The sequence below is a fragment of the Saimiri boliviensis genome, chromosome 12 (assembly GCF_048565385.1).
Source record: "Saimiri boliviensis isolate mSaiBol1 chromosome 12, mSaiBol1.pri, whole genome shotgun sequence".
In the NCBI taxonomy this organism is placed as follows: domain Eukaryota; kingdom Metazoa; phylum Chordata; class Mammalia; order Primates; family Cebidae; genus Saimiri; species Saimiri boliviensis.
Window position 1 is genome coordinate 52,164,318 of NC_133460.1, and position 22,907 is coordinate 52,187,224.

The 22,907-nt window shown below is 42.0% G+C and overlaps 2 protein-coding genes across 4 annotated transcripts; one reads left to right on the forward strand and one right to left on the reverse strand.

Moving 5' to 3' along the window:
• Window positions 1-959: 959 nt before the first annotated feature.
• PLA2G12B (phospholipase A2 group XIIB) lies at window positions 960-22,638 on the reverse strand. Of its 3 annotated transcripts, none has more exons than XM_010339267.2 (4): window positions 22,102-22,638; window positions 10,987-11,063; window positions 9,507-9,672; window positions 960-1,081 (listed from the first exon to the last, which is right to left on the reverse strand). In XM_010339267.2, exons 1-4 carry the CDS (start codon window positions 22,310-22,312, stop codon window positions 960-962), a joined length of 576 nt encoding a protein of 191 aa, XP_010337569.1. In that variant the 5' UTR covers window positions 22,313-22,638. The 3 variants fall into 3 exon arrangements, with proteins under 3 accessions (XP_010337569.1, XP_010337568.1, XP_003928662.1); XM_010339266.2 differs by having other exon boundaries at window positions 960-1,078; window positions 10,975-11,063; window positions 22,102-22,636; XM_003928613.3 differs by having other exon boundaries at window positions 10,975-11,063; window positions 22,102-22,635.
• Window positions 7,876-8,962, forward strand: LOC101031785 (calmodulin-alpha). Its single transcript, XM_010339264.3, has one exon. The coding sequence runs from the start codon at window positions 7,951-7,953 to the stop codon at window positions 8,380-8,382; it is 432 nt and encodes a 143-aa protein (XP_010337566.1). The 5' UTR covers window positions 7,876-7,950; the 3' UTR covers window positions 8,383-8,962.
• Window positions 22,639-22,907: the final 269 nt, after the last annotated feature.

The following is a 22,907-nucleotide window of genomic DNA, read 5'->3' on the forward strand; positions in this document are numbered from 1 at the left end:
TGCTCTAAATTAGTGGCCGGCAGCCCTTCTGTGCAGCAGAATCACCTGGAAACCATTTCTAAACTACCACTGTATATTCTTTATTGGTTGTTCTAAAGGATCCTCAGGTGATTCTAATCCATGGTTAGGGTTGAGACCCGCAAGTTAGGGAGTGGCCACTTGTCTGTTACTCCTGACGGGCTGCAGAGACTTTTCCTAGCTAGCTCCATTAGTAAGTCTTACCAAGTACATCTCAGATCTTAACATGACTCTAACATCATTTAGTAACTAGGAATATCAACAGGGGAAGGTCACCCGGAAGGAAAAATAAACCCTCAGAGACCTAATTCCATCTGCCTTCTCCTTCGCTGGCCTAATCAGGTAAGCCTCTGAGCCTGCCCACCTGTTTTTCTCTCTTCAGCATCAGTGGGAATAACCGTTGTCATCGGTGGAACTTACCAAGTTGGGTTTTGATCTCTTCTAAGTGAAATGGAATCATATTGGTGATAATGGAATTCATTCATCTCTTTTCAAATTTTCTAAAAAGTACACTTTATTAAATGTGAGGTGTTTACTGGCAACTGAAACATGGGCCAGAGGAAAGTCATTGCCTCCCAAATGGTTGGACTCCCCACAGTTTCACTCATGAATATAATTATCAAGTCCAGGAATTGCAGGATTTGCTTGCATTTTAGTCTTTAAGCTAAGAACTAAATTTCCAGGCAAATGTGTCTTGGTTGGTTGGGGAGAGCAGTCTTAAACGAAGAGTAGCCTTCAACCTACTCCATGTCTTTTTTCAATTTTCCTCAAAGGAAAAGACTCACTTTCCAGCTGTAGAAAAATGTTTCCTTTCTCCCGCTCTGTGGTGTCCAAACTGTTGGAAGAAAGGATGAGTCATCTCTCACGGTGACTCGAAGACTGACATCTCCAAGGCTGGCAGCTGTGGTGTCACTCAACACCAGGAAGGAATCATCTCTTCCTCACAACTCTTCCTTCTCCTCCTCTGCACAGATGCAAGCTGCCCGCTGACTATTCATAAAGGGGCGGCAGCCCAAGGTCCACACGGTGTTGAACACAGTGTCAACCAGGGAATCACAGGCTACTTGAAAAAGATAGAAGAGGGACAGAAAGGTTAATATTGAGTAATTTTCAAGAGGCACTGTATTTCCAGGGATGACATGATACCCAGAGGAAAGCAGAGACAGTAATCCAAATACAGAATTCGAAGGAAGAGCATATATTTCAGAGAACGTTTTCAGAAAAGCTCCCACTCAATCCAATAAAGCTGAAGACACCTGGGGGTGCCCTTGCCTGTGGGCCCCTGCTCAAAACAGTGGTGAGCAATCAGGACTCCTACACCCCAGGCTTACTCCATGGAGAATATTTTTTGCAGAAGACTCCCTCACATGACATATCTATGTTTTCCATAGCTTTCCCGTCTATGGCCATACTACCCGGAACACACCCAATCTTGCCTATAGCTTTCCCTGTTCAAGTATTGGATGAACAACCGTTCACTGAAGGAAAAACATTTGCATGTGTTGGATATGTTGGTTAGCCACTGTCTTAGGAGCCAACGATATGGAGACAAAAGACATCATCCTCAATTCAAGGACTCTGCAGTTCGGATAAAGAGGTGGACAGGTAAACAGATAGCTACACTACCTCATGATGAAAGTAAGCTCAGGGTGGTATGGGAGCCCATAGAAAGGGTCTTTATCCCTTTGCAGCAAGGGTTATTAGGGGGGGTATCTTAGAGGAAGTAAGATATATAAGTTTAAACTTCAAGAATGGTCAGGAAAATTAAGTACTGATGCATACTAAAACATGGATGAACTTTGAAAACATTAGGCTAAGCAAAAGAAGCCAGACACAAAAGGCCACATATTGTATGATTCCATGTATATAAAATTTCCAGAATAGGCAATCCATATAGAGAGTAAAATAGTAGTTGTTTAGGGCTAGGGTGGGGTAAGGGAGGTAATGAGTACTGACTGCTAATGGCTACAGGGTTTTTTGGGGGGCTAATGAAAATGTTCTGGAATTAGATTGTGGTGATGGTTGCACAACTCTGTGAATATACAAAAACCACTGAAGTGTATACTTTTAAAGGGTAAATTTTATGGTATGTAAATGTTATATCAATTTTTAATTTTTTTTATTTAAAAAAAATTGAATACTTACATCCTTTGAGACTATTAAGGAACATTAATCTCTACCATTCAACCCAGTTGTGATATTAATTCTGATTTACTACCTTGGCCCTAGAGCTGTTTTATGGTCTTAGCAACTATTATAACCCTTAGTCTTCAGAAGAGGAAGCAAAATGAAATATATCAATTTGCAAAGTTGGTTCATTGAAAAGATCAAAGATGTTGACAAACTTTCAGCTAGACTAACCAAGAAAAAAGAGAGGACTCAAATTACCGAATTCAGGAATGAGAGAGAAACGTCACTAACAATCTTACAGAAATAAAAAGGATTATAAGGAAATACTATGAAAACTACATGCCAAAAAGTGTTGATAACTTGGATGGAATGGACAAATTCATAGAAAGACATAGACTGCTGAAACTGACTCAGAAGAATAGAAAATATGAATAGGTTGCTAGTGTATATAAATACAATTACTAACCCAAGCTTGTGATTTAGTCATTAAAAACTTCCCCAAAGAAATCCAATTCTATTTGGCTTTACTGGGGAATTTTACCAAATATTTAAAGAATTAAAATAAATCCTTTCTAAACTTTTTTTAAAAATTAGGAGAGAAGGGATCATTGCCCAACTCATTTTATGAGGTCGGTATTACTCTCATACCAAAACCAAAGACATTATAAAAATAACAAACTATAGACTAGTATCTCTTATAACTATAGATGCAAAATCCTCAATGAAATACTAGTAAACTGAATCTAGCAACATATAAAAAGGTTTACATCATGACTAAGTGGGATTTAGTCTAAGAATGCTAAACCATACTAAAATCAATTAATATAATACACTACATCAACAGAATATAGAACACATACCACATGATCAACTCAATAGATGCAGAAAAAACATTTGAAAACGTCCAACACTTTTTCATGATAAAACACTTGGCTAGGTATGGTGTCTCATGCCTGTAATCCCAGCACTTTGGGAAGCTCAGGCTGGTGGATCGCCTGAGGTCAGGATTTCAAGACCAGCCTGGCCAACATGGTGAAAGCCTGTCTCTACTAAAAGTACAAAAATTAGCCAGGTGTGGTATCGGGCTTCTGTATTCCAGCTACTTGGGAGGATGAGGCAGGAGAATTGCTTAAACCCAGGAGGCAGAGGTTGCAGTGAGCCAAGATCACACTACTGTACTCCAGCCTGGGAGACAAAGCAAAACTCTGACTCAGAAAAAGAAAGAAAGAAAGAAAGAAAAATAATAAACTGGGAAAAGAGAATAGCTCCCAGAACCTGATAAAGGCCATCTAGAGACAGCCATAGCTAACAGTCATGCTCAATGGTGAAAGACTAAATGCTTTTACTCTAAGATCAGGAACAAGACAGAAGTATCCACTCACAACACTTCTATTCAGTGTTGTACTGGAAGCTCTAGCCAGGGCAATTAGGCAAGAGAAAAAAAAAAAAATTTAATCCAAATTGGAAAGGAAGACCATATGCAGACAGATGGCATTATCTTAGATATAGAGAAGCCTATGGAACCCACGAAAAATCTATTAGAACTAATGAGTTACTTCAGCAAGGAATTAACTGTAGGATATAAGATATCCTACAGTTAATTAGGATATAGGATATAATATTCTGTAGGATATAAGATCAATGTAAAAAAATCAAATGTATTTCTATACATTATTAGTAAATGATCTGAAAATAAAATGTAAATACAATTATATTTCATTAGCATTAAAAAGAATAAAATACTTAGGAATAAATTTAACAGAAGTCCAAGTCTTGTACTGTGAAAACTATACACACCTTGTTGAAATAAATTAAAGACGACCTAAATAAATGGAATTGATATAATTGATATAAGTATAATAAATATATTTGATATAAATACAATTGTGTTAAGATAGTAATATTCTCGCCGGGCGCGGTGGCTCAAGCCTGTAATCCCAGCACTTTGGGAGGCCGAGGCGGGTGGATCACGAGGTCAAGAGATCGAGACCATCCTGGTCAACATGGTGAAACCCTGTCTCTACTAAAAATACAAAAAATCAGCTGGGCATGGTGGCGCGTGCCTGTAATCCCAGCTACTCAGGAGGCTGAGGCAGGAGAATTGCCTGAACCCAGGAGGCGGAGGTTGCGGTGAGCCGAGATCGTGCCATTGCACTCCAGCCTGGGTAACAAGAGCGAAACTCCGTCTCAAAAAAAAAAAAAAAAAAAAAAAAAAAGATAGTAATATTCTCAAATTGATCTATAGATTCAACAATAACCCTGTCAAATTTCTAGCTGCCATTTCTTGGAGAAATTGACAATCTGTTCCTAAAATTCATATGGAAATGTTAGGGATTCAGAATATTCAAAATAGTCTTGACAAAAAAAAGAACAAAGTTTAGGAACACATCTAGATTTCAGAATTTACTGCATAACAACAATAACAGGCAATGTGGTTCTGACATAGATCAGTGGAATAGAATTGAGCATCTAGGAATAAATCCTTATCTTTATGGTTGATTGATTTTTGACAAGGGTGCAAAGACAATATAATGTAGGAAAGAATCGTCTTTTCAACAAATGGTGCGAGAACAACTGAATATCCACATAGAAAAGAATGAAGTTGGACCTTTTTCTTACACCATACACAAATACTAATTCAAAATAAATCACAGACCTAAATGTAAGTGCTACAACAATCACACTCTTAGAAGAAAACATGAGTAAATCTTTGTGATCTTGGGTGAGGCAAAGCATTACTACAAATGACACCAAAAGTACAAGCGACAAAAGAATAAATAAAAAATAGATAAATTGGATTTAAAATTTGAAACTTCTGTGCTACAAATAATACCATGAAGAAGGCAGGGGGAAAAGAAACAAAAAAAGGGAGAAGAAAATGTTTGCTAATCATATAGCTGATAAATAACTTGAATATATAAAGAACTCTTGCAACTCAATAATAAAAAGACAAATACAATTTTACAAGGGACAAAGGATCCTAATAGACATCCAAGTATACATAGAATGGCCAATAAGCACATAAAGAGATGCTCGGCATCAGTAACTGTCAGGGAAATGCAAATCGAAACCACAATGAGATACAACTTCACATGCAGTAGGGTCTATAATTAAAGACATAACAATTGGCCGGGCGCGGTGGCTCAAGCCTATAATCCCAGCATTTTGGGAGGCCGAGGCGGGTGGATCACGAGGTCGAGAGATCGAGACCATCCTGGTCAACATGGTGAAACCCCGTCTCTACTAAAAATCCAAAAAAATTAGCCGGGAATGGTGGCGTGTGCCTGTAATCCCAGCTACTCAGGAGGCTGAGGCAGGAGAATTGCCTGAACCCAGGAGGCAGAGGTTGCGGTGAGCTGAGATCACGCCATTGCACTCCAGCCTGGGTAACAAGAGCGAAATTCCGTCTCAAAAAAAAAAAAAAAAGACATAATGACAAATGTTGGTGATGATGTGGAAAAACCTGAGCCTTGACAATTTGCTGGTGGGAATGTAAATGGTGCAGCCCCTTTGGAAAACAGTTTAGCAGCTCTTCAAAAGCTTAAACATAGAGTTAGCATTTAGCCCAACGATTCCTCTCCTAGAAACATACCCAAAAGAAGTGAAAACGTATGTTTCCACCAACATTTGTTTATAAATGTTTATAGCAGTATTAATCATAATAGCCAAAATGTAGAAACCCAAATGTCCATCAGTTGGTGAATGGATAAAGAAACTATGTTAGAGCCATACAATAGAATATTATTCAGCAATAAAAAGGAATGAAATACTGATACATTCTACAAGATGGATAAACCTTGCCTAGTGAAGTAAGTCAGTCACAGAAGACCATGTATTGTATGATTCGTTTATATGAAAGGTCCAGAATAGGTGGTTCTAGAGGTAGAAAGTAGATTTGTGATTTCCTCGAGCTGGGCAGGGGGAGTTTGGGGAGAGGCTGTTAATGGCCCTGGGGTTCCTTCTCAGGGTGATGAATATGTTCTAAAATTGATTGTGAGATTGACTGCATAACTTTGTTAACATATTTAAAAGCATTTAAATGGGTGAATTGTATTGTGTGTGAATTGTAGCTTAATTAATCTGTTTCAACAACAAAAAATGAATGATTAGTAGGCGTCCCCAAACTGCGGCCAGCGCACTTCAGGAAGGGGCACCTCTTTCATTGGTGGTCAGTGAGAGGAGCACAGTATGTGGCGGCCCTCCAACGGTCTGAGGGACAGTGAACTGGCCCCCTGTGTAAAAAGTTTGGGGACGCCTGGATTAGGGTGTTTCACACAGGGGCAGAAAGGAATGGACCATCAACCCAAATAGTTTGATTCACCAGGTTGGAAAAACTCTTTGTAGAATCTACAAAGCGACGTTTCTGAGCCCATCGAGGCCTGTAAGAAAAAACATCTAATATCCCACAATAAAAACTAGAAATAAACTATCTGTGAAAATGCTTTGTGATGTGTGGATTCATTTCACAGAAAGGAATCTGTGTTTTGATTCACCAGGTTGGAACCACACTTTCTGTAGAATCTACAAAGGGGTATTTCTGAGACCATTGAGGCCTATAAGGAAAAATCGAATATCCTGTGAAAAAGTTAGAAACAAGCTATCTGTAAAAGTGCTTTGTGATGTGTGGATTCATCTCACAGAATGGAACTTGTGTTTTGATTCACTAGGTTGGAAACACTCTTTTTGTAGAATCTACGAAGGGACAGTTCCGAGTCCACTGAGGCAGGAGGCAGGAGAGAGATCAGGAATGGCCAAAATGATGGTGGAGAGGTAGGCTAGGGCTGAATCAGAAAGGGCCATGTACGGTATACTGAAGAGTTTGGATTTAACCTGTAAGGAGGAGGAATCTATTGAATGATTTACACAGGGAGTCGAAATGATCAGGTTCATGTGGCATATCTGGTCCCAGTGGTGACAATCAATTAGATGGGACACAGAGACTGGGTTAATTTGAAGTAACCAGGCAAGTGGGATATGAAAGAGATATTTGGGAGAAAGAATCAATAGGACATTGCTTGCAGGAAGTAACTTGACCTGACCCTAGATTAGCAGCAGGTACTTTTTCACCCTCTGTAGAAATAGAATAGAATGATACTCCCTTTCAAAGGGCACACTGAATTATTCACATTTCCAAGCCCTCAAACCTTCACCTCCAGACTGCACTCTAGACATTGATCTCTGAAAAGAGCCAAGATTCTCTCTACTGCAGACACTCTCTGTGGTGTGGAGCCAGCTCTTTATCAGCCTGCATTTCAACTCTTACCAGCTAAAAATAGAAAATGCTAATTCATACCTGGATACAATATCCTGGCTTCAGAAACAGAGAGAGTAAAAACTTTTCCTAAGTAAATTAGGACAAAGAAATTATAGAATCAGTGCTAGAAACTAGGCAGCAAAGCGGTTGTTTAAAATAACTATCCTTGCTGGGCTCAGTGGCTCATGCCTGTAATCCCAGCACTTTGGGAGGCTGAGGTGGGTGGATCGCTTGAGTTCAGGAGTTCGAGACCAGCCTGGGCAACATGGCAAGACCCCATCTGTACTAAAAATACAAAAATCAGCTGGGCATGGTGGCACACGCCTGTAATCCCAGCTACATGGGAGGCTGAGGCACAAGAATTGCTTGAACCCGGGAAGCGGAGGTTGTAGTGAGCCAAGATCACACCATTTCACTCTAGCCTGGGCGATGAAGTGAGATTCTGTCTCAAAAAAATAAAAAAATAAAAAATTGTAGAATTAGTCCGAGTGAAGCGAGCGAGTCGAGTGGTTTGAGGTCGCGTCTCGGAAACCGGTAGCACTTGCAGCATGGCTGACCAACTGACTGAAGAGCAGGTTGCAGAATTCAAAGAAGCTTTTTCACTATTTGACAAAGATGGTGACGGAACTATAACGACAAAGGAATTGGGAACTGTCATGGGGTCTCTTGGGCAGAATCCCACGGAGGCAGAGTTACAGGACGTGATTAATGAAGTAGATGCTGATGGGAATGGCACAATTGACTTTCCTGAATTTCTGACAATGATGGCAAGAACAATGAAAGGCACAGACAGTGAAGAAGAAATTAGAGAAGCATTCCATGTGTTTGATAAGGATGGCAATGGCTATATTAGTGCTGCAGAACTTTGCCATGTGATGACAAACCTTGGAGAGAAATTAACAGATGAAGAAGTTGATGAAATGATCAGGGAAGCAGATATTGATGGTGATGGTCAAGTAAACTATGAAGAGTTTGTATAAATGATGACAGCAAAGTGAAGACCTTGTACAGAATGTGTTAAATTTCTTGTACAAAATTGTTTATTTGCCTTTTCTTTGTTTGTAACTTATCTGTAAAAGGTTTCTCCCTACTGTCAAAAAAAATACGCATGTATAGTAATTAGGACTTCACTCCTCCATGTTTTCTTCCCTTATCTTACTGTCATTGTCCTGAAACCTTATTTTAGAAAATTGATCAAGTAACATGTTGCATGTGGCTTACTCTGGATATATCTAAACCCTTCTGCACATCTAAAGTTAGATGGAGTTGGTCAAATGAGGGAACATCTGGGTTATGCCTTTTTTTAAAGTAGTTTTCTTTAGGAACTGTCAGCATGTTGTTGTTGAAGTGTGGAGTTGTAACTCTGCGTGGACTATGGACAGTCAACAATATGTACTTAAAAGTTGCACTATTGTAAAACGGGTGTGTTATCCAGGTACTCGTACACTATTTTTTTGTACTGCTGGTCCTGTACCAGAAACATTTTCTTTTATTGTTACTTGCTTTTTAAACTTTGTTTTAGCCACTTAAAGAAAATCTGCTTATGGCACAATTTGCGTCAAATCCATTCCAAGTTGTATATTTGTTTTCCAATAAAAAAGTTACAACTTAAAAAAAATAAAAAATAAAAAAAGTGTAAATAAAGTTATTATCCTCAAGTATATAGAGACCTTTACACAGAAAAGATTTTTTGAATTCCTACTCTGACTGAAAACAAAAAATAGAGGCCTAAACCAAACCAAGTGGTCCTATAAGGAATAATTCTTGATATGGAAAATTATTTAACAGTGGAATGGATAATCCAAGCCAGTTGGGCAATTCTTTCTCCAGCCTTAAATGATAGATTTTTATTTTTCTGGGAAGGCTTTGGTGTAGTCGTTTACCTTCAGGAGTGTTGCCAGCAGCTTGTGGGCAAGACAGCAAGAACTTTAGTGAAGCAGTGCCCAGAATCTTCCTTTCACCATTTCTTGCTCAGCCACAGTGTTCCGTAAAGAACGTTTAGTGAGCTCTGATGATCTCTTTGAGTCAAGGGGTTCTGGCTACATCTCAGTGTGAAAACAGGAGCAAATTCCCTACGCACTGTACGTGCCATTGAGATACCTACCTTCCACGTTGGAGACAAAGCCCAGACTCCGCTTAAGGTCAGAGCAGATGGAGTGGAGGCACCACCGGAATTTTGCATCACAGCGATATTTGTTGGCGCCGCAAGTGTCGTAACAGACATCCAGCTGGTTGCAGCACTTGGTCATTGCTGGAATGCCCAAGTCCATCTGGGGAAAAGTGAAGGAAGGAAAAAGAAGGGGAGGAAATGCCACGTTCAGACTAAGGACCTTAGGCAACCTTGCCCACCTTGTTATTAAGAAGCCAGTTCTCACATTTCTAGTGCATATTTCAACTAATTCAGAAACACCAGTGGCTCAGTGGAACACCAGCAGTCACAGGATGCCAAGTTTTTATTGTTACTTAGTTATTATTTCAATGAGCAATTCTGGCCCATTTTTCATCTCTTTTTTTTTTCTTTTAGATGTTAGTAATTTTAAAATTCAGAGTCAGCTTTCAGTAATGAAAATAGAGACCAGAAGGGTAGTCAAGAGAGCAGAGCCACAGGCCTTCTAAATTTAATTAATGCTTAACAGTTCCATATGAGATTTTGCGTGAGCAAAGGATTCTACGGCTAAGAAGTATAAACAATTCAGCCTCAGTTCAAGAGATCACCAGCATTCCAGACAGCACTATTTTAAGGGGGTGTGTGTGTGTGTGTGTGTGTGTGTGTGTCGGGATGTGTCGGAAAGTAGAGTGGGTATAGAACACACAGCTCCTGACCACAAGGGGACTGTAGTCAAACCACATCTCTTGCACACATATGAGAGCATCCTATAAACAAATGTAAACGTAACAGCATAAACTGTGTAACTAAGTTCATAAAATGCCACATGTGGCTAGGCGCAGTGGCTCATGCCTGTAATCCCAGCATTTTAGGAAGCCGAGGTGGGCAGATCACTTGAGGTCAGGAGTTTGAGACCAGCCTGGCCAATATAGTGAAACCCTGTCTCTACTAAAAATACAAAAATTAGCTGGGCTTGTGTGTGTGTGTGTGTGTTTGCAGATTTCCATGATGTCAGCACTCCAAACATAGCCAGTTTGTCACTACTAACATGAAGTCAGCTGCTTGCAAAAGTCATGACAATATGTAGCAATCAGCTCTCACTGGCCACCACCAGCTGGCTCCAGCACGTCACTGGAATTGTCCACTAATTTAAATAAGTCAAACCTGTCATATCACACAACTCAAATTAAGTTGTGTCATAATGCCCTAAGTCTCAACTGACGTTTTCAGTGGTGATTTCACAGTTCTGATCTACTATCAAGGGCCTATCTAAGGGACAGCTGTCCCTGAGAAAAGGAAATCAGATATATTCTTTGAAAATTCTCTCCTTTCCCTCATATCAATTTCAAATACTTAATTGTAAGTTCAACTTGTTTCCAGAAACAATCACTTCCATCAGGGATAACTCCAGGAATGCTCTCAGTCAAAACCAATCAACCAAGAAGGTAATGCTGGCAGTACATACACTTTCTGGTACCTTGAGACCCAGGAAATAGGAACTGCAGCCATTGGGCTCTTGGGGCTTGTAGCCGGGTCTGGGCATCGGTGCCTTTCCTTGCAGGAAGAAGAAAGGAAAGAAGCAAGAAGAAATATTTAGAAGTTGAGCAGTTGGGAACATTTGTCAAATGAAAATTTTCTAAAAGCATATTTCACTTTTTCTTTAAAAATCATTGTGCCTCACATCCAAATCAGGTGATGGTGATGATGATGATGATGATGTCACAGAAGAATCATGACTTTCAAACCACTTTGACCTTTTCTCCTAATCTCAAAATATTTCATGAGCACTTTTTTTGTTTGCTTTGAGACAGGGTGTCTCTCTGTCACCCAGGCTGGAGTGCAGTGCTGTGATCTTGGCTCACTGCAACCTCTGCCTCCCGGGTTCAAGCAATTCTCCTGCCTCAGCCTCCCAAATAGCTGATTACAGATATGAACCACCATGCCCAGCCAATTTTTGTGTTTTAGTAGAGACAGGGTTTCACCATGTTGGCTAGGCTGGTCTTGAACTGCAGACCTCAAGTGATCCACCTGCCTCGGCCTCCCAAAGTGCTAGTAGTACAGGCATGAGCCATTGCACCTAATAAGCATTTATTTACTGAAGGTTCTAGTGTTTCTTAAGTGCATGATCTTGAAGATAAGGGCCATGGCAAAACCCGACTAAAACTCAAGGTTCTGCATTCCTGAACCACTGCAAGACCACACACCGCATAAAGAACAAGCAGAACACAACTGGATCACGCACTTAAGGAACTGGAATCGTAGCAGTGCCTCAAAAGCATTTCACTTGCAGGAAATTCAAGCAGGATTCCAGAAACATAGAGCGTCTTTGAGCAAAGAGCAAAGAAATCACCCTGATGTGATATCTCAGGCATTTGTTTCATAGAACTAAGTAGAAATGATATCAACAGCTTTGAATTTCTGGTTTTTATGAACTTTCAAATGTGTAGAGAGAAGTTTTACCAGTTGTATCAATGGCAGTGCTCACAGGTAAAGATGATATTGACCTGAGATGACCTCAGGACAGTCATCTGCAGTGGATATTTTATCCCATTATCCAGATAAGAAAACGGGGCTAAGAGGTTGCATGACTTGCCTACCATCATACAGAAAGTGGGGGAAATAGGATATAAAGTCAGATTTCCTGTTTGTCTCCAAAGCCCATGCTCCTTCACCACTTATCTGCCTCTTTTTAGGAGATGCAAGACCTAGCATAAGACTGGGGAAATGTGCTAAGAATAATTAATCCTTAGGGTAAGGCAGATGGCAGTTCTTTCTCTCTCTTTCCTTCCTTACTTCCTTCCTTTTCTCTTTCTCTCTCTCTCTCTTTCTTTCTCTTTCATTCTTTCCTTCCTTCAATCTTCTCCTACCAGGTATTTATTTTTAATTATTTTGTATTATGAAATATTTCAAAACTGTTGAAAAGTCAGAGAAACAAACAGCCATGTACCAAATACACAAACATAATAAATGTTAACATTTGCCAAATTTGCTATAAATGTTTTTTCTTTTCTATTAAATGTGACAGTTCAAGTACAGGTTCAGGCACAGTTGAAACCACTTTGCACCCCATCATTCTATTTTAATTTTTAGATACTAAGTTTATGTTTTAAGCCCCACCCCCCACCACCTTCATATCATTCTGCAAATTTGTCTTGTTTATTCTTGGACCTTTACTCTCACAAAAAATTTTGCAATTTTTTTGAATTTGTAGCATCAACTTAGTAAAGTCTACAAGAAAGATGGCCAGGAATTTGATTGAAAAATCCATCGAATGTATAGATTTGGAGATAACTGCCTTTCTTAGGCTACTCAGCCTTCCCAAATATGGACACGGTATAGTTCTTTATTTACTGAGGTCTTCCTGTATGGCATTCAACAGAGCACCGCCATTCTCTCCATATATTTATTATACTTTCTATATACCTGTATTATTCAGATCCTTAAACAAAATAGACTTTCTCTTAAAAATCCAGCGGTGAAACTCATACTTCTATAGTAAATCTGCACTTTTCTGGAACCCAGGCTGCTTCTAGCTTTCTGCTCTCCCATCCCTAGCGTAGCCCTGGCTCTCACGGTCCAAGATGGCACTTCAGCCAACGTGTCCATATTACCTGCAGCAGGATGGGAGGAGTTAGAAGGGTCCAGCCCCTCTCTTCAGCAAACACACTCCAGAATGTTACACGTGCTATTTACTCATACTTCCCTCTGGCCACACCTTAATCAAATGGCAAAAATCTGGTTGCAAAGGTGAGCTAGGAAATGAAACGGGCAGCCATGAGCCCAGCTAAAAAGCAGAAGCAGAGGCTTGTTACTGTAGAAAAGGGGAAGAGTAGATATGAGGAGACACTAAGCAGTTCGTGCCACAGTTTGGGTATTGGTTGCTGTGATACACATGGTTACAAGATTGTGGTCCAAGATGACTTCCAGTGATTCCCACCTCCTGGCATTCATCTCCTGTGTATAGTCCCAGGAATGGTCTGTGTGACCAAGAGAATACTGCAGAAGCAGAGGTGTGCTCCTCCTAAGATTAAGCTCTAAAAGACGTGACTGCTGTCTCAGGCTCTCTTACTCTCCCTCTCTCTCATCATTCATTCTAGGGGAAGTTAATGTCATGAACAGTCCCATGGACAGACCCATGTGGCAAAGAACTAAAGCCTCCTGCCAATAGCCTCATGAGTTTAGCAAGAGATCCTCCAGCCCCAGCTGAATCTCCAGAGATGGCAGCATCAGCTGGCAGCGTGATCTCAACCTTATGAGAAACTGAGCCAGCATTGCCCAGCAAAGCCACTCCAGGATTGCTGCCCCTCAGCAACTGTGTGATATCATCTTTGCTACTGTTAGCTGCTAAATATCAAGGTACGTTGTTGCTCAACAATATATAACTGTTGCAGTTGCCATTATGGTTTTTTGTTTTGTTTTGTTTTGTTTTTGGAACAGAATCTTGCTCTGTCGCCCAGGCTGGAGTGCAATAGCATGATCTCAGCTCACTGCAATCTCCACCTCCCGATTCAAGAAATTCTCCTGCCTCAGCCTCCTGAGTAGCTGGGGTTGCAGGCACGCCCACCACACCTGGCTAATTTTTTGTGTTTTTAGTAGAGACGGATTTTCACCATGTTGGCCAGGCTCGTCCCAAATTACTGACCTCAAGTGATCCACCCGCCTTGGCCTCCCAAAGTGCTGGGATTACAGGCGTGTGGCACCTTGCCCAGCCTGCCATCATGATTTTAATCTTTTTGTTATCTTTTTTCTATAACAGCTTTATTGAGCTATAATTCATATATCATCTACATTCACTCATTAATGTGTACGTTTCAATGGTTTTGGCATATCCACAGAGTTGTGCAATCAACACCATAATCTAATGTTAGTCTACTGAGCTGCTAGAATTACAGGCATGAGCCACTGTGCCTGCTTCTTTTCTTTTTCCTTTATTTTATTTTTTGAGATAAGGTCTCACTCTGACACCAGGCTGGAGTACAGTGGTGCGATCTTGGCACACTGTACCCTTGATCTCCCAGGCTTAAGCCTCCCATCTCAGCCTCCCTAGTAGCTGGGACTACAAATGTTGCCACCACACCTGACTAATTTTTGTATTTTTTTTGTAGAGATGGGGTTTCGCTATGTTGCCCAAGCTAGTCTTGAACTCCTGGACTGAAGCTATCCACTCATCTTGGTCTCCGAAAGGGCTGCGATTATAGGCATGAGCCACAGCATGCAGCCTTCTTTTTTTTTTTTTTTTTTTTTTTTTTTTTTTCCAGCTCTATCACCAGGCTGGAGTGCAGTGGTGCAATCTCGGCTCACTGCAACCTCTGCCTCCCGGGTTCAAGCAATTCTGCTGCCTCAGTCTCCCAAATAGCTGGGATTACAGACACATGCCACCATGCGCAGCTAATCTTTGTATTTTTAGTAGAGATAGGATTTCACCATTTTGGTCAGGCTGGTCTCGAACTATTGACCTTGTGATCCGCCCACCTCAGCCTCTCAAAGTGCTGGGATTACAGGCGTGAGCCACCGTGCCCAGACTTCTTTTTCTTATTGAAGTGAAATTCGGATAACATAAAATTAACCATCTTAAAGCGTGCAATTAAGTACATTCACAATGTACTTAATTACAACCATCACCTTTATCTAGTTCAAAAACATTTTAATCACCCCCAAGGTAGACCTTGTGCCCATTCAGCAGTCATTCCCTGTCTCAGGCAGTTTGGATGCTATAACAAAAATAACATAGACTGGATGGCTTACGCAACAGAAATTTATTCCTCACAGTGCTGAAGCCTGGGAATTCCAAGATGAGGGTGCCAGTGCATTACGTGTCTGGTGAGGGCCTTCTTCCAGATTTGTAGACAGCCTTTGTCTTCTCTAAACTCTTTCCCTTCTTACAAGGACACTAGTCCCATCATGGTGGCCCCATACTCAGGACAGTATCTCAGCTCACTGCAACTCTGCCTCCTGGGTTCAAGCAGTTCTCCTGCCTCAGCCTCCTGAGTAGCTGGGATTACAGGGGCCCACCACCACACCCAGCTAATTTTCTGTATTTTTAGTAGAGATGGGGTTTCATCATGTTGGCCAGGCTGGTCTCAAATGCCTGACTTCAAGTGATCTTCCTTCCTTGGCCTCCCAAAGTGTTGAGGTTACAGGCATGAGCCACCTCGCTCAGCCAGATAATGCAAGATCTTTTTAACAACTTTGCTGACAAGGACATTTCCCACAGACTTGGCTTGGTTTCCTGGGTTACCCTCTGCCTTTTTGCCCTTGATAACTCACAGAAGATAAAACTCTGCTATTCCAGTTTGAAAGCTAATGGAACCGAATTCCTCTCCAGCCTGCGGCTAATCCTGGTTATTTTTATTTTATTTAATGTATTATGTTAACTGCAGAAATTCTATTTAGAAATGAAGCTGGAAGGATAAGTCCTAAGATAAGAGGTGATGGTTTCAGTCTACACAGAAACAAATCATTTGAGGATACCATATCCTCAAATTATCATTTGAGTAGCTTATGGTTGATGTTTTAAGTCTAGGCATTAATAATGTACCATATCCACAGATGTTTTATTTCCTGACTGGAGCTAAACAGGAGTGAGAGGCTGACAAACTGATCCTGTTCCAATTCAAATCTTAGTGTTCATAAAAAAAGTTTGGAACACAGCCACACTCATTAATTATGATTTAGCTATGGGTGCTTTCACAGAAAAAATAGCAGAATACTGTTCTAATCTTGATGTGAGGACGGTTTTCTAATCAAGACATAAAATTCAGAAGCTGTAAAGAAAGAGACTGACAGATCTGATCTTATAAAACTTAAAAGCTTCTGAATAAAGTGAAATACCATAAAAGTCTTCAAAGACAAACTAGAGGGAGATTGAGAAGTTAGCCAAGAAAGCAAAGAGCTCCACCTGCCAGCCGTGGACACGGCCTCCGGGGCACAGGCTTTTTTCTCTCTTCTTTGTCACTGGGAAGAGTAGTAAAAAATTCCAGGGCTTTGTGACCCCGGGAAGAGTTCTGACTTCCCAGGGGGGTGTGTCCATCCGCCCCACCCAGCTGGTTCCCCTGGAGGTGCTAGCAGGGAGTGAGTCCACTCTATTGAAAGGTACACCCACAGCAAACCACCATGGCACAGGTTTACCTGTGTAACCGACCTGCACATCCTGCACATATACCCCAGAACTTAAAAACAAACATTAACAAACGGATTAACATTTATATTTCCAAAAGGAATTCATAGGAATGTTTTTTTCCTATCTCTGGCAGCAGTAGTTCTTATCACTCTTTTAAACATTTTGCCACTCTGTTGGCTAAACGTGGTATCTCATTGTTACTTTAATGTGTAAGCCCCTGAATTCAACCATGTTATTTGTATGCGGATCATTTAGTTTTTCTTTTCTGTCAATTGCCTATTGCCATTCTTTGCCCATTTTTCTTTTAGGTCTTTCACCTATTTCTTCACAGTTTGTAAGAATGATATTTTTGTAGTAATGATATTATGTCTTTTTGTAGTAATGACATTATGTCTTTGTCATTTGTTTTATAGTTTTCCACTCAGTAATATGATTTTTCTATTAATGTTGTGTTTGTTATAAAGAACAGACAATGATACCAAATGAATAATAAAAGTATTTACTAAACTATTATAGGCATAGCTTCATCAACAACCCCAACCAGCTAGCTCAAACATGAGAAAATAAAATAATTTCCAGGCCAGGTGCGGTAGCTGATGCCTGTCATCCCAGCACTTTGGGAGGCCCAGCAGGGTGATCACCTGAGGTCATGAGTTTGAGACCAACCTGGCCAACACAGGGAAACCCCGTCTCTACCAAAAATACAAAAAGTAGCTGGTGGCATGCACCTGTACTCCCAGCTACTCAGTGGGGGCTGGGGCAGGAGAATCACTTGAACCTGGAAGGCAGAGGTTGCAGTGAGCCGAGATCACGCCACTGCACTCTAGTCTGGGTGACAGAGGGAGACTCTGTCTCAAAAAAAAAAAAAAAAAAACTTTCCAGAAAAGAAAGGAAAGAAAGGTACATCCTCCCTCTTCCCAGAAACACTCAGATGCAACATGACTATCACATCGACAGAACACAGCAGGACACGGATAATTTTCCTGAAGAGAAGAACTCTGTATTTCAGTCTCTAAAACAGATGAAGTTACTGCATGAAGTGGGGTGACCAACTTGTCCTGGTTTGCCTGGTACTGTCCCTGTGTTAGTACTGAAAGTCCCACATCCTAGGAGCATCTCCCCTCCTCCCTAAGTCCCCAGCAGACTTAGTCACCCAAAAAAGAGAATAATCTGTTTGTCTCTAAGCCAGCAGCTGTTTTCTTTTTTTGGGCTCTGGATCCCCTGGAGAATCTGATGACGTCTGCGAGTTACTTCTCTGGAAAAAGATACAAACTCACAGGTTTATGAAATTTTGCTGTAAAACTTCAGATAAAAATTCTCTTAAAAATGTGATCCCAGCACTTTGGGAGGCCGAGGCGGGTGGATCACGAGGTCAAGAGATCGAGACCATCCTGGTCAACATGGTGAAACCCCATCTCTATTAAATATACAAAAAATTAGCTGGGCGTGGTGGCGCGTGCCTGTAATCCCAGCTACTCAGGAGGCTGAGGCAGGAGAATTGCCTGAGCCCAGGAGGCAGAGGTTGTGGTGAGCCGAGATGGCGCCATTGCACTCCAGCCTGGGTAACAAGAGTGAAACTTCATCTCAAAAAATAAATAAATAAAATAATTATTTTTAAAAATAGACTGATTGGCCAGGTGCGGTGGCTCATGCCTGTAATCCTAGCACTTTGGGAGGCCAAGGTGGGTGGATCACCTGAGGTCAGGAGTTCAAGAACCAACCTGGCCATCATGGTGAAACCCCATTTGAAAAAAAAAAAATAGACTGATTCTTTATTTGTTTGTTTATTTTTGAGACAGAATCTCGCTCTGTCACCCAAGCTGGGGTGCAGTGGTGCCATCTCGGCTCACTGCAACTTCTGCCTCCCAGGTTCAAGTGATTCTCCTGCCTCAGCCTCCCAAGTAGCTGGGATTACCCGCACCTGCCACCACACACAGCTAATTTTTGTATGGACTGATATTTAAAGAAATTTTTAAGATACTTTAAATCTTGGATCTAAATCCAAGAAGAAATTGATTTTGAGAATCTTTTATTAAAGTGTGAAAGTGTGGGCAGTATCATTATAGAAACTCTGCTCCATTGACCCGACTCCAGAGACCCTCATAAAGCGGATAACTCTTTGGTCATTGTGCCCTCGAGGGACTTCTTCCAGAAGCTGAGAGGCTGTTGTCCAGCCACTGGGATTTCTGGGATTTTAAATTTTATGTTGAAAGAGAACTGGAAGAATCTGAATGCAATTGGCCTGTTCACTAGACCATCTTTCTCACAACATTTATAAAATTGATTTGGTGCCTACCATGCTCTCTATATACCACTGATTCTTTATGTATACTATCTTTTAATTCTCACAACAGCCTTGCAAGGTGGATATTAGTAACATTATTTTTATATATTTGAGGAAACTAAGGTTGAGAGGGTCAGATAACGTGCCCAAGATCACCAGCAATGGGATATTTTCCCCTAAATTGAAACCCATGATTTTTCCATTACTATGCCTATTCCTCGAAGTCTGGTTCAAAGACTCCCCATTAAAAGGTCCTACCTCAGACCTACTACATCAGAATCTCTGGAGGTCGAAAAGGGTATCTATATTTTGGAAAAGATTCTCAAGAATATATTGTTTGCATTGCTACAGACTCCTTAATGACAGTTGTGCTAGGTATGCCATTGACACAGGTTGGATCTTGTCATATTTATAGCCTACTTGTTTGACAAGTACAGATTTTGTGTGCTGGCACGAAACCAAATTACTTTAGGTATGAAAAGCATGGAAAACAATGTTGACATGCTTTCATGGGCTACCAGGATACATACACAGTTTTATCTACCTGAATAATATAACCTGCGGACCTAAGTTCTTTAAGAATGACATCATAGAATGCTCCTCCTTTACTTTGGCTGTGCTTTGCAATTACCTGGGAAAAACGTTAAAATACTGATGTCTGGGGCCAACCCACAGAAATGTTGATTTAATTGATTTGGTGTCAGGTGTTATTAAAGCCCCTCAGGTGATCTGAAGTGTAGCCAAGTGAGCCGCTATTTTAAATTGTAGTTAGTACCTATCAAAGGTAAAATCTGGCTGGTGCGGTGGCTCACGCCTATAATCCCAGCACTTTGGGAGGCCAAGTTGGGAGGATTGCATGAGCCCAGGAGTTTGAGACTAGCCTGGGCAAGATGGTAAGACTCCCTTCTCTACAAAAGTTACAAAATTATCTGGGCATGGTGGCGCACACCTGTAGTCCAAGCTAACTAGGAAGCTGAAGCACCAGGATCTCTTAAACCCAGAAATTCTTACTAATCAGAAACACCGGGGTTGGGGCCCAAGATCTGTTTAAATCAGCCCTCCGGGGCTTCAACTCACAGGTGAGTTTGAGAACCACCACTTAAAAGAGAAGCAGCACTGTGCAAGAGAGATCAGTCACGAAGCAAACTAGAAAAGAGCAGACGCTGTTACTAGGTGTTGTCTGTTCAAAAGATTGCTTGATGGCCTGGCATGGTGGCTCATGCCTGGAATCCCAGCGCTTTGGGAGGTTGAGGCGGGTGGATCACAAGGTCAGGAGTTGAAGATCAGCCTGGCCAATATGGTGAAACCCCATCTCTACTTAAAAAAGAGAGAGAGAGAGATTGCTTGATTCACAATCAGTCTGAGAAGATATTTTGTACTCTTTTGGGCACAGCCTCCAGGTTTTTGGCTCCACTGGATTCCCAGGTAAGGAGGCATAACCCCCTACTTTTCTAAGTGTTTTTCAGGCCACTCGCTGAGCAGCAGGCTGTTTTGCACAAAGTGAGAAGCGTTATTTGCCTTCCTCTTCTATTTACTCTTCCCATCCCCCACCAGCTCCTGCTGGTGTCCAGCCTGCTCAGCCAGAGGCTCTACAACTAAAACTTGCCGGAGTCTTTTAATGCTGTTTTGCTAGAGAAGGAAGAAGAGGGTTTGGGTCTTGATTTCCTAATAAAAAATTCCTGCCATTGCCTTTTTGCTGAACCGCAGATATTAGTCTCGTGTTGCCTTTAGGAAGGAAAACGCCTGTGCTGATTCCAATGTCTGAAGGAGTCAACCCCTTCCCGCGCCATCCGTGCAAACCAGGGGAGCGCAACCCGGTGGGTGGCGAGGCCTCTGCTTTGTTCTAACTGCCTTCGACAAATACATGTTTTGGGACCGGATAGGTTCTAAAAGAGCAGGCATTTTTCTCTGTGAAACTTTCACAAAGAAGCTGCAGCATCCTTTTTTAAAAAAAAAAAACAAAACGAAACAAAAACACCATATCCCTATGTGGTTAAAACATCTGCGCTGCAAAACTCTGGGTCCTGGTGCAATGAGAACATCACCCTTACGGTAAGCGATTTCCCGCACTCAAAGATAAACAGGAATAGAGAGACTTCTGGGGTGAGTCCTCGAAGCATGTAATTTTTTGTGTGCATCTTTTGAAAGCTGACGTTTTCTCTGCGGAGTATTTGGAGAAAATGTTTCTCAAATGTGTTTTCCTATTAGGCTAAACTGGCTCACCATTTTCATTTCTAATCCCGTGATGAGATATTTGATAAACCATAAAACTAATGCTACCTGAGACTGTGGAGGCTTTGGAAAGCATTTTCATGCGCATTTGCAATTAAACGGTGCCACTCAGCTTCAGGGCCCGGGCCTCCGCATTTCGCTCCCGTGACATTAATTTCCAGTGCCTAACGAAGGAAGCAGTGGCACCAGGGACTCCATGCCGGCAGCCAGGTGTGCATCTTAGCTCCTGTGTACCCCCAGTCCCACCCAGGCAAGGCAGGGTAAGGGCTCCAGCCAGCTCACAATTCTACATCTGGTGCCCAGCCCCAGGGACAGCCCCTGGGATCCCTGGTGAGCCAAGAACCCTTCCTCTCCAGGGCCGGCCGGAGGTGGCAGGCAGAGACAGCTTCCTTGGGAAAGTCCAGCAAATTTATGCCAGTCAGGGACTAAGAGCTCGGAGGACGGTGTGAACTGCAGTAGGGGAAGGGAGAATTTGTTTCCAAGCTGAGCACAGAACTGAGGAGGTGGTTTTGCCCCGTGGCAGATTTTTCTCTGAATGTTCAGCTTTAGTTTTCATCCCTGGGAACTCCTGGCAGAGACCTCTCACACCCACACGCCTTCTCCCCACCCCAGACACCCTTCTAAGAACTGCCTCACAACAAACTCATGAAAATGGCCCAGCGAAAGTTTCCCAGATACAATACAGGAAGCTCAGTAAAATGTGAGTTTGAGAGAAACAAGAAGAATTTGTCAGGATAAGTATATCCCAAATGTTTCACTGGACATACTTATACTAAGGACTTCTTTGTTGTTTATCTGGATTACACATTTCACTGGGTGTCCTACATTTTTATCTGCTAAATCTGGCGGCTCTAAGTGGGTAACAGGAAAAAGTGCAAGACAGATCGTGACCTCTCTGGGGCTGCCCATGGGTCCACCAGTGACAGTTTTTACAGAAAGAGAAACCGCCCACTCACCGTATCGGCACCTGTACTGACAGACTCCATTCTTCCCTCCCAGCAGCTCCAGAAAAGAATCGAAGTAGCTATTGACGGATTCAAAGCTTCCCCGGATGTGCCGAAGGCCCCAGTCTGAATAGGACTCCTCTGCATCAGGGCTCGTGTCACCCTGAGCCAGGCCACCCCCCAGGCAGAGCCACAAAACCAAGAAGCCACTGGCCAGCTCCATCCCGCAGCCAGGTAGGTACTGGGTTCTCTCCTCAAACTCTGCCAGTGTCCCAGAAGTCCAGGGACAAACCCCCTACCCAGATGTCAGGCAGGACTGGGAAAGGGATTATCTGGAACGTTCAATCTGTCTGTTCCCCAGAGGTGGACTTTAAACATAGCTATGGAGGCTGGGATGAGATCAGGGCAATTAGAAAGAGGGCAAAGGTTAGGGAGTGGGAGGGCCAGGGAAAGAGAACACTTCAAAGTGGATTCCAGCACCCTGGAGGAGCGAGATGTTGGCCAACTTCTAGGACACAGGGACAGTGGAGCATTCAGAGTTCTACCCCCACCAGCTTGTTAACCTATTGATCAGTTACAAGTGTGGCTCTTCAGGGCCAGCCTCTTGACAGAAGAGCTTGTCTGAAGGTCCTGGCCCCACCCCTCAGCCAGCTACCTACACAGTCTCCAAGGAGAGTCAGGAGGCTGTGTAAAGGGCTCAGAAAAGCCCTAGTGATAGGAATTAGTAGTCACTTTACCAAGGGTCACGATATTGTCAGAAAATGCACTAAGTGTGCATGAAGTAGAAGTTCAGATTTGAGACCCCAGCTTCTGCTTTG

Bases quoted from the DNA above. Each gene is read 5' to 3' on its own strand.
- PLA2G12B (XM_003928613.3), bottom strand. From the start codon at position 22,312: ATGGAGCTGGCCAGTGGCTTCTTGGTTTTGTGGCTCTGCCTGGGGGGT. The intron at 9,673-10,974 runs GTATGTACTGCC...ACTTTTCCCCAG, and splicing joins GTCTCAAGGTACCAGAAAGT to ATGGACTTGGGCATTCCAGC. The intron at 1,082-9,506 runs GTAGGTATCTCA...ATCTTTTTCAAG, and splicing joins CTTTGTCTCCAACGTGGAAG to TAGCCTGTGATTCCCTGGTT.
- LOC101031785 (XM_010339264.3), top strand. From the start codon at position 7,951: ATGGCTGACCAACTGACTGAAGAGCAGGTTGCAGAATTCAAAGAAGCT.